The sequence below is a fragment of the Anguilla rostrata genome, chromosome 10, assembly GCF_018555375.3.
Source record: "Anguilla rostrata isolate EN2019 chromosome 10, ASM1855537v3, whole genome shotgun sequence".
NCBI lineage: Eukaryota > Metazoa > Chordata > Actinopteri > Anguilliformes > Anguillidae > Anguilla > Anguilla rostrata.
Genome location: NC_057942.1, coordinates 44,814,863 through 44,827,038, shown reverse-complemented (window position 1 = coordinate 44,827,038; position 12,176 = coordinate 44,814,863). Strand labels below are relative to the sequence as shown.

Genomic DNA, 12,176 nt, shown 5'->3' with positions numbered 1-12,176 from the left:
CTACAACATTGCACGCCAAACTGATTTATCACACTGTCCATCTTCTTTTTAGCCGGTTAATATTTAATTGAAGTTAAGATAAGATAACCCAACACACAAACATCTACTCACTTGACCCACAATAGCTGTTTGGATGGAGGGAACTTGCCTCCTTTGACACATTTCCTCTATAAACCTCAATGAACAGCTGATAACCTCAAAACAGTCATGAGAAGCATTTTTAGCAGTTGGGGTCAGACACATGTGATGGGGTGTTGTGTAATGACCTGTTCTAACAAAAACTTTAACAACACAGTGAACAATTGCAGTGGTAATTGTAACAATACATTTGTTCCCATCTTTTTATATATACTGCATGAAGATATTGAAGGCCGCCTTCATCTCTTTTTTTGGACTGCAGGTGCTCCTATTGTGGTGTCCTTTCCACATTTCTACCAGGCAGATCAAAAATACATAAATGCTATCGAAGGCCTGACTCCAAACAAAGAGGACCATGAAACATACCTTGACCTGAATCCGGTATGGGATGATTAATGTTTGTTAAAAAAAGATTATCGTGTTTAGGGTATGGGAGATGTGTATGCTGGTGGATCTGATCTTGTGTCATTAATTTGTTTGCCCCCAGAGTATACACACCAATAGAACCTTAAGGTAATTTAAAACGAGTGTTCACTTACACCGTCGAGCGTGGTTTCCTAGAAGTATGTGGCTGTGCTTTGATTTGTCTTGGATGGACATCTCCAGTCCAATAGTTCAGCTTTCTGACATTTTTCTCTCTGAACTGGCTATACATGTATGTAATTAAACATGCAATTAAGGTCTTCGGTCAATTTAAAATGGCAAGCCTGATGACATTTGGATTGGAGCTGTCCATGTGTAATTTTAGACTAGGATTGAATGATTCAAATCTCTTATAGTTTCTGCTCTTTAACTTGGACTTCATTCATTTAAGGAAAATGGGATTGTAGAATTAGTTTCCTTTAAATTGTTCTCTTTACCATCTTTTAACTCTACCAGCTTTTAATGTGCCTTGGCAAAGAGCAGTCCTTTGAACCCGTGGATCTGTCCTTTTACAGACAACAGGAGTGCCCATCCGAGCCTCTAAAAGAGCCCAGCTGAACGTCCTGCTGAACCGAGTCAGCGGTTTTCCGTGAGTTAACCTCTCATTCCAGCACCATCCTTTTTTTCAGCGATATATTAAATTTGAAGCTAAGTGCGCTTAAAGCAGACTAGTTAGGGACACTAGTTAGTGACACTAGTTAGGGACATGGCGGACTGCGCAGTTTTAGGATGCAGTCCCGAGGTAGGTTAACTTAGTTCCACTTCTTACCAAAGGAGCTTATTCTAAAACAAAAGTGGGTGGAATTTGTTTATAAAAATCGCATGGATGGACCTGACAACATAGAGGGAATCCGTGTTTGTAGCACACATTTTAGAGAGGACTGCTTTCAGAACCTCATGCAGAAGTTGATGGCCATTTTCAGTAGTTTATTGAACATTGTTTGGTGGAAAAAGCATATTAAACAATGTAATTTAATGTAAAATACTTTTTAAGATTTTAAATGCATCAGGAGGGTTTTAACCCTCGAAAAGCCATGATTTCCCCCACGTGGCACCTGTGTTGGGGCACTACTAGGCCACTTCCTGCACCCATAGCAACCCAGGCTCATAAAAGTTATGAAACTGTATGTTGTAAAACACTTTTCTTGAATGAAAGGAGTGAATCAGCTTAACTGTTTTTATTGCTGCAATATTGCTGTTTTATTGCCGTATTGTTATTAGGGGAAAAATTTGCAATTACAGTGCCTTCCAAAAATAAGGTAACGGTAGAGTGAAATTAGTTATTTTGCTGTATACTTAAGGCATTTGTATGTGAGTTCAAAATATGAATATGGGACAAGAGTACTGACAATCAGCTTTAATTTCCTGGTATTTCCATACATATATGTTTTACCATTTTACAGAAACGTTTGTTTTGGTGTTGAGTTCCCCTGTTTTCAGCTGTGCAAATGTGCTTTTTCAGTGTCTGTCTAATTAAAGATTTTATATCACAGTGCCAGAAGGTGTGCCCTTTGGCCTTTCTAGTGTTAAGTGCTCAATTTAATTGGTGGAAATTTGGTAAACTTGAATCAGCTGTAATTTCACTCTTATTTTCTCATCCCTTTGCACTTTCTCAGCAAAACAAAGCATCTCAAAGAGACTGTCTTTCCAATTATGTTTGTAAACGAGGTAAGTGCTGGTATCTAATATTCAATGAATATTAAGCAATTTTCTTTGTCATTTTGCACACATTCTTTTTAATTTCAGTGTCCGAGCTAATTAAAAGACAGTTTCTGTGTGGCTCATCCGAGCTGCACAGGGTACTGCAGGAGCAAGCAGCACAGGGTACTGCAGGAGCGAGCTGCACAGGGTACTGCAGGAGCGAGCTGCACAGGGTAGTGCAGGATCAAGCTGCACAGGGTAGTGCAGGAACGAGCTGCACAGGGTAGTGCAGGATCAAGCTGCACAGGGTACTGCAGGAGCGAGCTGCACAGGGTACTGCAGGAGCGAGCTGCACAGGGTACTACAGGAACAAACTGCACAGGGTACTGCAGGAGCGAGCTGCACAGGCTACTGCAGGAACAAGCTGCACAGGGTACTGCAGGAGCGAGCTGCACAGGATAGTGCAGGATCAAGCTGCACAGGGTACTGCAGGAGCGAGCTGCACAGGATAGTGCAGGAGCGAGCAGCACAGGGTACTGCAGGAGCGAGCTGCACAGGGTACTGCAGGAGCGAGCTGCACAGGGTACTGCAGGAGCGAGCTGCACAGGATAGTGCAGGAGCGAGCAGCACAGGGTACTGCAGGAGCGAGCTGCACAGGGTACTGCAGGAGCGAGCTGCACAGGGTACTGCAGGAGCGAGCTGCACAGGGCACTGCTGCTGAGCTCAGATCATGCCAGCGCTGGCAGGACCAAGAACCGCAGTGTAAACTGGGATGGGGGGGTTTCAGTGCTCTGGGATGGGATGGGATGGGATGGGGGGGGGGGGGGGGGGGTTCAGTGCTCTGGGGTGGGAGGGTTCCAGTGCTCTGTGATGGTGTCATTGCTTACCAGCGCCCTCTGCTGGCCTGTTAAACTGCACGTTAAGATCTTCCTCCGACTCGCATTGTAAACAAAAATAAAATTGGATGAACGCATATTGCCACATTGTGCCAGGTACATCGTTCAAATTTGCTAAACCGAAGAGCTGATTGACACGTTTCCCCGCGGCAGACGGTGGTGATCGACGACGAGTCGGCAGCGCAGATGAGGACGCTGCTGCTGATCGTGACGCTGGTTTCTAACTTCCCCCTGCTGATCGTGGGCATGGGGGTCCTGCTGCTGGTCGTGCTGGTCATTCTGATCTGCAGGTCCCGCCAGAAAAAGGTGAGTGGGCCTGTTTCCTGTGATTTACACCATTATACGGACGGAGTGTAGCACAGTGGGTAAGGAACTGGGCTTGTAACCGAAAGGTCGCAGGTTCGATTCCCGGGTAGGGCACTGTACCCTTGTACAAGGGTACAGTGCCCTACCCTTGTACCCTTGAGCAAGGTACTTAACCGAAATTGCTTCAGTATATGTCCAGCTGTATAAATGGATACAATGTAAAATGCTATGTAAAAAAGTTGTGTAAGTCGCTCTGGATAAGAGCGTCTGCTAAATGCCTGTAATGTAATGTAATGTAATATGGGCCAGTTTCCTGTGATTTACACCGTTATATGGGCCAGTTTCCTGTGATTTACACCGTTATATGGGCCAGTTTCCTGTGATTTACACCGCTATATGGGCCAGTTTCCTGTGATTTACACACTTATACGGGCCAGTTTCCTGTTGAAGTCTTTTCTATGGCGGCTTTGGAAACTTTCGATTAAAAAGCACATCTTGTGTGTAGTTTAAGTATAGCATTAGTTCAATGTGAAATGCGGCAAATTTACCCCCTCCCCCCGAGAACTTTACACAGCCGTTAGCATTAGGAGTCTTCAGTCCTTAAGGGTGGAGCTTCACTGCAAGTCATTGATTGTTATGAGGCTGGGAATTTCTCAGGAAAACGATCACACAACAAGCTTAGTGTAGTTTACAGACTAACCGGGGCCTTTTTTTCTTATGCAAAAAGAGAAAGGCCCCCCTAGCACATCATTTCCTTCTGAATGAGTCCTTTGTTTTGAGTGTGTGCTGGTTGGGGGAGCTGGGTGGTGTGATAAGCCACACTTTGCTTACTATGGGTAGAATTCTGTTCACTGGTTTTAAGTGGCACCATATAGGCTAGTTGCAGCTGTGTATTAATGAAAAGTGCGGTTTTAGTTTGAAATAGTTATCAGACATAGCACAGCACAGACTCCCATGACATTTTAACCATCTGTGTGAGGAACTGCAAGGGGGACAAAATAGCCATTGTTCCATTTGAATGGTTTTATTTTTCCTTTTTAAATTTTATTTATTTAATTATTATTATTATTATTTCTCATCCTAAAGTAATGTTTGTGGTCAACATTATATTAGCATCACCCTCGCACCTTCCAGGTTAAGGACATCTGCGAAATCACCTACATAACCTTACAAAAAATACGTTTTTGCTGATCACGTTTTTTATTTAGCAGTAAGAATATTTTAAGAATGTAACTGATTCATTTCATGCCATATTAGGGCAGGGAAATATGACGATAGCATCGGATATCAATGATTGACCGCTATTATGATAGGAGCTGGGTATCTGTGATTTACAGATAAATATAGTTTAGATATAGTCTGCTGATAAGTGTATATCATAGACTTTGTTGCATGACTATTCTATGACCAGGACTACAAGAACATTTAAGTTCAGGCATTATAAGATATTATTTTGTAACGTGGGTCCACCAATAAAAAAATATACAATATAAAAACTAAATTTAGAAAATGGGCTATTTATAAAAACGAATGAAGCAGACAATGTTGTAGTGCTCACACGTGCATTTTTATTTTGAACATCTTACAACTCTTCATCTTAGAATGCTTAATCTCGAAAAAAATGCAACAGCTAAGACCAGGATAGGGCTGAATGGCTAATGAAACTCTTAATGTTTTTGTTCTTGTAAAAACATTTAAAAATTAAAATTGAATTGGCACATTTTTGCAACAGTTGCTGTAGGGTTTAGGGTTATGAAATTGCAGTAGAAGAGTACTATTTTCCATTCTACTTTCCGGAATGTTCTACTTGCGTGGAATATGGGCTGAGGTTTTTTATTTTTTCAGTAGTGCATTTTGTCACTTTTTTCACCTCCCCGAAGTGGGCGGGGCAATATTATTGTATATCACGATTTTTCATGTGACGGTATCGTGGTATTATTGTATTTTTTATAGACATCATACAGCGCTCTGCGATGTATTGTAAACTCTACCTTGGTGGGCCTTGCAGGCATTGCATGCGATTATCTGCATGTTGATCAAATGAATGAGTATGTCAGTGCATGCCTTTTCCCTAAATCAGGGTCTCCTCACAGATCATTGCATACGATGATTTTGTTACTAATGTCCCTTGGTTTGACTGCCCAGCATTTGCTGATTGACTATATATATACTTAAAGGGATGGTTCATTTTCAGGGTTTTTTAATGTAAGTTTTAGCATATCCTTCTGATTGGCCCAGGCAGTTTTTTGTATGCGATGTAGCGTATTTTAGACATTTTAGAGAAGTTCCTGATGAGTAGCCAGCTTTACAGTGGTGAGTATCGGGCATTTGGGGGAAACATGATGTCACTGCAGAAGCTGCTCGGGGGTTAGTTCAGGTGCACTTGCCCTATATTGCCCTATACCTACTATTGTAAAGCTGGCTAGTGATCAGGACTGCTATAAATATATAAAATATCTCCATCACAGAAAAAAACTGTGCCAATTAAAACCATGCACTAAAAGTGAAATTATATTTAAAAAAAACTCAGAAAGTTGCCTGTCCCTAATAAATATCACATAATATACTGGACATGATACCACATATTTTTACCATTCAAGATACATGAAAATGTTTCTTTGTAACAGAATGAAAAGTGTAAGTATTAATAATGATGAAATGATAAAGGCATGTATTGTAAAAGTTGAGTTATCACTTGATACTAGATTATGATGACTAATATGCTATAGAACACAGATTTATATTATATTGTAACTGGTACCGTTACTGTCAAATTTCTACTAATAGACATTGCTTATGTTTTTCAGTTTCCAGTAATGTTGAGTTTGTTTCTGTTTCCGTTCAGAATGAAGTTAAGCGTATTGATTTTACTGAAGCTTTTCATTCTTTTGGTGTAAGTCATAATTTACCCTTTTATTTACAATTTCTTTCATTTGCTATTAAATTCTAATTTACCATTAATTTTCTTTAACAAAAGATTCAGCTTTTCTCTGAAGTTACTTAACAAGACTCCATTCCATATACTGTGTAGCCTATTCATTCTTTCATAGTTTGTTGTTATACATTTTTAAGCAGAAATTAAATTCCCCATGACATTAGATTGGGAAGTATAATAAACTTAAACATATTCAGATGGGACTTATGGAACATTCATGTGCATAAAATATTCTTAGCATTGATATACATAATGTATAGAAATGACATCGCATAATGCTCTTTTACTTTTTGTGTACAGACTGCAAAAGAAGACACAGCTTACACTCAAGTCAGCGATAAAGCAGAAGATCATTCAGAGAACCACGCTGGCCAGCAGATGAGAAACGGTTCATATATAGCCATGTCCCCAGTGGAAGCTCAGAAGTGTTGAGACTGGATCACTCTGGTCAGTGTGTGGGGGTGGCGATTGGCATGGGGGAGAATGAGGGTTTGGCTGGGGCAGGGGTTTGTTTTCTTTGTTTTTTTTTTTTTTTTCAGTTGGTGGTGGGGCTCTGCTCCAATAAATATCCTCAATCAAGATGCTGCTGGCTTCTATGACATTCTTCAGCTTTCTCTGTTCTGCTGGGCTCTCTGCATGGCCTCCCTGCTGGGCTCTCTGCATGGCCTTCCTTCCTGCCACTTAGCGGAAGAATTCCTTCGTTTTCTCTTCCTGTTCAGGCAGCTTCGCCATTGGGCCCGTGAGGGCAGGAAGTGTAGCTGGGCACAGGCTGCTCTGCTGCAGGAAGTGGTAGGATGAGCAGGATGTTGTGTGAATCCTGGGACACATTACAGGGCAAAACAGCAGGGGCAGTGGGTCAATGTGTGTGCGGTTCAGCCTGGTCAGCCTGGGCATAAGCCGCTACTGGAATAATCCATGTTCATTATAATCCGTGTGCCCCACGACATGCGAAGCTCACGCAGTAAAATGTGAACATTTCAGCAACATTCCACACTACTTTGATCGTCAAGCAAGGTCAGAAAATGGATGAGTTACTTGACATCCGTGAGTTTCTCATATATTTTTCAGAATGGAATAAGGGGCCGACTATTTAAAATTCAAATCCTACATGTGTCTGTATTACACCTTTTTGTTTAGCGTTGTAAAATAACTTCTTCCTCACACTGAGCAGTGGATTTTGCCATGTTATTATTATGCCTGCAGTCTAGACTGTACATTTTGATAAACTTTTATGTACTGGTATTGACACAATACACAGTTTAAAAATTGCATTATATTGAAGAAAGTTCCCCTTTTGATGTCAAAAGACATGAAAACCATATTTCATAATGAGAAGTATTATATTTTGTGGGCGAACTTTTACTTTGCCAGTCTTCATTGAGGATTGAATGAATACATCCAGAAATCTGAGGTTAAGGTTTCCATTAGAAAAATGGCATCTTCACCTTTGAACTGCTAGTCCAATGGTGTCAACTGCTTATTCAGGGTTTATGGTTTTTGTTTCAGTTCAGGTCTTAATGACTTGTGCCACTAATTGGACTTGTTGTTCCCGGTACTATTTGACAGGACATATATCTCCAGTCCCCCTGCTGTTGTCCAGTGTTGTTACATTGTTACATTTATCTCCTGATGTAAGTCAACAATTGAAATAGCTATAAGGCCTGGGGGAATGATGCAGAATTTTACCTTAACTAAAACTCACACTTTTGAAAGTCTTTCCTGCCTGAGAAATTTTAGTTGGGATTTATATCTGGTGACATGGAAGTTAAATCCTTTGAAAGCAATTAAAGGAAATGCTATTAAAGGAATTCTAAAATTTTAGAATGTGAATTATGGGAGCTCTGAGCTGTTCTCTGACCAACACCGTCACTGATTCTGCTTTCAGTGTTTGTGATTTAACCATCTGCAGCCTTTGCTTTCATACTCTGCACGTACAAACTGAAACTGAGAAAGCACAATGAGACTGCTGGCCTCCAGCATTCATCCTACACGGTGCAGTTTGGGTGTCAGCTGGACACTGTGCTGTTGGAATCATGGTTTCTGTGTGTTTGTGTGGTCATAGGCAGCCTTGTTTCCTGGTCATTTTTATCCTCTGATGCCTGATCCAGAATACGGAGAACTGGCCATAAACTGTTAAACTTGGACATTTTCTGCACTTTCAAAAAAAAAAAAAAAAGAAAAGATCATTATTGATCACCATAACCATATTTCTTTATTGAGTCCATTTTGCATTTCAGTGCCACACGTGGGCTGCTTTCTCATATTTGGATGTTGGAGATGAATGGATATTTTGCATTTTTTGTATTATACTTTGCATTACATTTCATTTCATTCATGTCATGTACTGCTGCTAATGAAAGCCATAGCTCCTGAACTAATATTGTAATGGTCATTTCTTAATTGCCTAAATGTGTTCTGTAAAAAAGTTTTCTTTTGCTTTGAATTAATCTCTGGGATATGTTTTTTTTTTTTTAAGGGTGGGGGGGCCTCAGGAATTTTATTGCCATTACAGTCACTCAAAGGCCCTTCTAACTCGTAAAGGTCAGTGTGTTTTGAGAATGAACCGCAGGAAAGTCTTACCCAGTGCAAAAACATCTACTTATACATGCATGGTGCTGCAACCAATCATATTTTCTGAATTTTCTCTTATTGAGCAAACTTGTTTGAAATGTAACTGGAATATGAAGGCAATTGGTAAATATACAGAGAGAAGTATCTGTTGCCTGTCTGTACAGCACATTTTATTCACTGCTGTCCAAAATTGTCCTCATTACTGTAAACATCTATGGTTGGAGCCAAAAACTTGAAGCATGCCCAGTGTTTGGGTCAACATTTTATATATTTTTTATGGTTGTGATGATGGGGAAGGTTTTAAACTTCAGGCAAAATAAATAAATAAATAGGTCATAATATGGCAATTTCTGTTGAAGGGAACAACAGGGGTACCATCCATGCATTGGTGTGGTATTGTAAGAAAGAACAGCTGTATAACACTGCACCTTTGGAGATGGTCCCCAAAATGGCTTTGGCACTCTGACCAAGTTCTGTAGCTCTGTGCTAACGAACTTCCAGAAGTATTGTGTTATTATTCTTGCACATTTTTTAACTCAAATAATTAAAATAGATGAATTAATGAATCCATGAATAAATAAAACATTGACTTATTCAGTACTTAAGGTGAAGGAGAAAGGCTATGACTATTGGCAGTTTGGATCAGAACCCATAGCATTGTATTGCTTTGTTTACATTGGTTTTTGAATATGAAGTGGTTTTTTCTGTTTTTTTTTTCTATTTTCAAAAAGCCTTTGTGAAGATCAAAGCCTAAATTACAGCTGACCATGGCCTTGTAACCGCTAGACTACTATTGGCCTCAGGGGGTCACTACATTCATTCAATAAGGGAGACCCACCTGTGACCTGAGTGACAGTGTATGCCTGAGCCATTACTTGCAAATACTGAATTTTCTACTGACTTTGACTCCATTTACATCCTTGTGCTTGACCAAAGATAACATGCAGTAGATTCAGCTCATGTTTACTATAAATTAAATTCTACCATAATGCCATACTTGTGTCCCCTAAGAAGAAGTGCAGCAGTGGAGTACAGATGACTACAGTACTTAGGGGAAGTGTTGATGATCAATATGGTTCCCAAGTCAAAACATAGGTAATATAGTGATAAAAAATAAAACAATTCACAGAATAATAATGTTTTCATAGTACTTTTCCTGCGCAGGATTAATACTAAGGTAATAAGTTGCCCTATTTGCTAAAATAGTATTATGAATTGTTAATGCAGCAATACAAGGCTATAACAAGTATTTTATAATTATAGCTTTTGTAAGCAAGCAGATATTTGTGTAACCAGATATTCTGAATGCCATTTTCATTTCATGAATTTGTGTTATTTTTTGTGTTGTTTTTGGACCTTCTTGAATGAGCAACACTAATTATTTTGTAGTAGTGGCGAGGCTATAGGGCACACACGTGATGTATAAATGCAAATAAATTGTCTCACAATTTTCAGTGTGAATTTTGCTGCCCCCTTGCCTCCCATCTCGAGTTAGTAGTTGATATTTGGAGAAGACTTGCTCTACCCAGGTCCTGGCATCTTCCCCATCTTAGCAGCCATTTAGTGACCAGATTTAATTGTCTGGCTGTTACACTAATTTAGCTCCCCATGTGAAAAAATAGTATGCTGAAGTATACTATTTCACACTTAGAGTGCTTGAAGTATAATTAAAGTTTATGCCAAGTATTCTTAGTGTACTATTTTTTCACACCGGTCTTCATCCCAGTGTTTATGCAATGCTGGTTGGGAGCAAGCCTTCCAGGACCTGGCCGAGTTGTCTTCATCTGCTACATTCAGCCACTCATATTGAACCCTGAACATTTTCCTAACAGGGAACCTGTGATTTGGAGTGAATTGTAAGCAGTTCCATGGGGGTTGTGCCTGTTCACACTGAATACATGAGAACCAATTTATAGTCCTTCAATCCCTGAAAGCTAACCAAGTTGAGTTCTTTGGATGTATGTGCAAAAGAAAATGTACAGATTTACTTTTTGTAATTGTGTATTGTCTTTGGCTTTTTGTGTGTGTGTGTGTGTCTGTATGGGGGGGGGGGGTTAATCTTTTGCTGTTCTGTAGGAACAGATGCACTGTTTTGTTAAACCAGTAACTGGACTGAGATGTGGAAGGTTGTGAGGTGGGGTCAGACCTGTTCGATGAATGACGCCCTACTCCAGGGCAGACCTTGAAAGGCTTGGCATAGGCGTTTACTTGTTTTGCTTCTCGAGTCATTCGAGCAAATTAGCAACCGTTTTCTCATATTCGGCTGCACTTGAACTGAAATGTTTGATTAAAATCATCTTTCAAACATTTCTAATGTCTTCTGAGAATTCTACCCCCTATTGCTGCTGAAAAAAGACAATCTTCACATGCCATCTTGGGTGCAGAAATCCTCTCAGAAATGCCCATCTTTGGTTTTGATATTAACACTGCACAAATGTTTCTACAATGCTTTTGTAAACATTTTTAGTGTATTTACAAAAAATAATAAAAATCAAATTTTTGAGCTGATTTAATGCCTGTTTTTGTTCTTACTGTTTGGTATACTGTTGATAAACTGAAAATATAACCTGTAAAAACCTCAACAGAAAGTTTACAGTAATCCAGTCAATGACTACTGTCCTCTACCTAAATATTGGCATCGCAGTTTCTTTTGAAATATTTGTAGCTTTTAGGCGACAAGTATTTAAAAAGAAGGCAGTGTGCAAGTTTTTATATATGCAAGTAGTTTGTCACCTTTTCTTAATCAAATGATATAATACTGTCATCAATCTCTTGAATTTACTTGGCTGATTCAATAATTTTCACTATTGTGGGTGGCCTGATAGAGTTGACTGTAAAACATCTGTACTGTGGTGTGTAAGTTTATGTAGATGCTGTGTAGGGTCTGTGTATTGGAATTTTAAAGAGACCAGAATGTCTACATTTAGAAAAATATAATTTTTGATTGATTATTTTCTCTGAAAACTATAGGAAAGGAAAGCACAATAGGTGCAAAGCGCAAGGTGAGAGAGCAAACGCTTGTGGGACTTTCCTCAGTGCAAAAGAACAACACAACAGCCAGCACATCGTTAACGGTACCACACAGGACTCTATCACAGTCAAGTTAATGAATCTCATTGGCCAACATGATAGCTGGGCAGTCACATGATCTACACAGATGCAGCAGTGTACATAATGACGTTCTTTTCATAGTTGAAATGTTGCAGTTTGAAAAAACAAAAAAATGTAATGTTGAACATGACAACAAATATAGTAACTTGGCGTAT

At 39.6% G+C, this 12,176-nt stretch overlaps 1 protein-coding gene across 3 annotated transcripts in view; it reads left to right on the top strand.

Moving 5' to 3' along the window:
* scarb2a (scavenger receptor class B, member 2a) overlaps positions 1-11,418 on the top strand; it is a 31,527-nt gene extending 20,109 nt beyond the window's left edge. Inside the window, exons 8-13 of one of the 3 annotated variants that reach the window (XM_064297471.1) lie at positions 401-519; positions 1,077-1,150; positions 2,178-2,229; positions 3,252-3,404; positions 6,250-6,297; positions 6,640-11,418. In XM_064297471.1, coding sequence (XP_064153541.1) covers positions 401-519; positions 1,077-1,150; positions 2,178-2,229; positions 3,252-3,404; positions 6,250-6,297; positions 6,640-6,771 — 578 coding nt within the window. In that variant the 3' untranslated portion in view covers positions 6,772-11,418. Of the gene's footprint in view, positions 1-400; positions 520-1,076; positions 1,151-2,177; positions 2,230-3,251; positions 3,450-3,713; positions 4,624-6,249; positions 6,298-6,639 lie in introns of those variants that run through there. The other 2 variants (XM_064297472.1, XM_064297473.1) reach the window with 2 other exon arrangements.
* Positions 11,419-12,176: the final 758 nt, after the last annotated feature.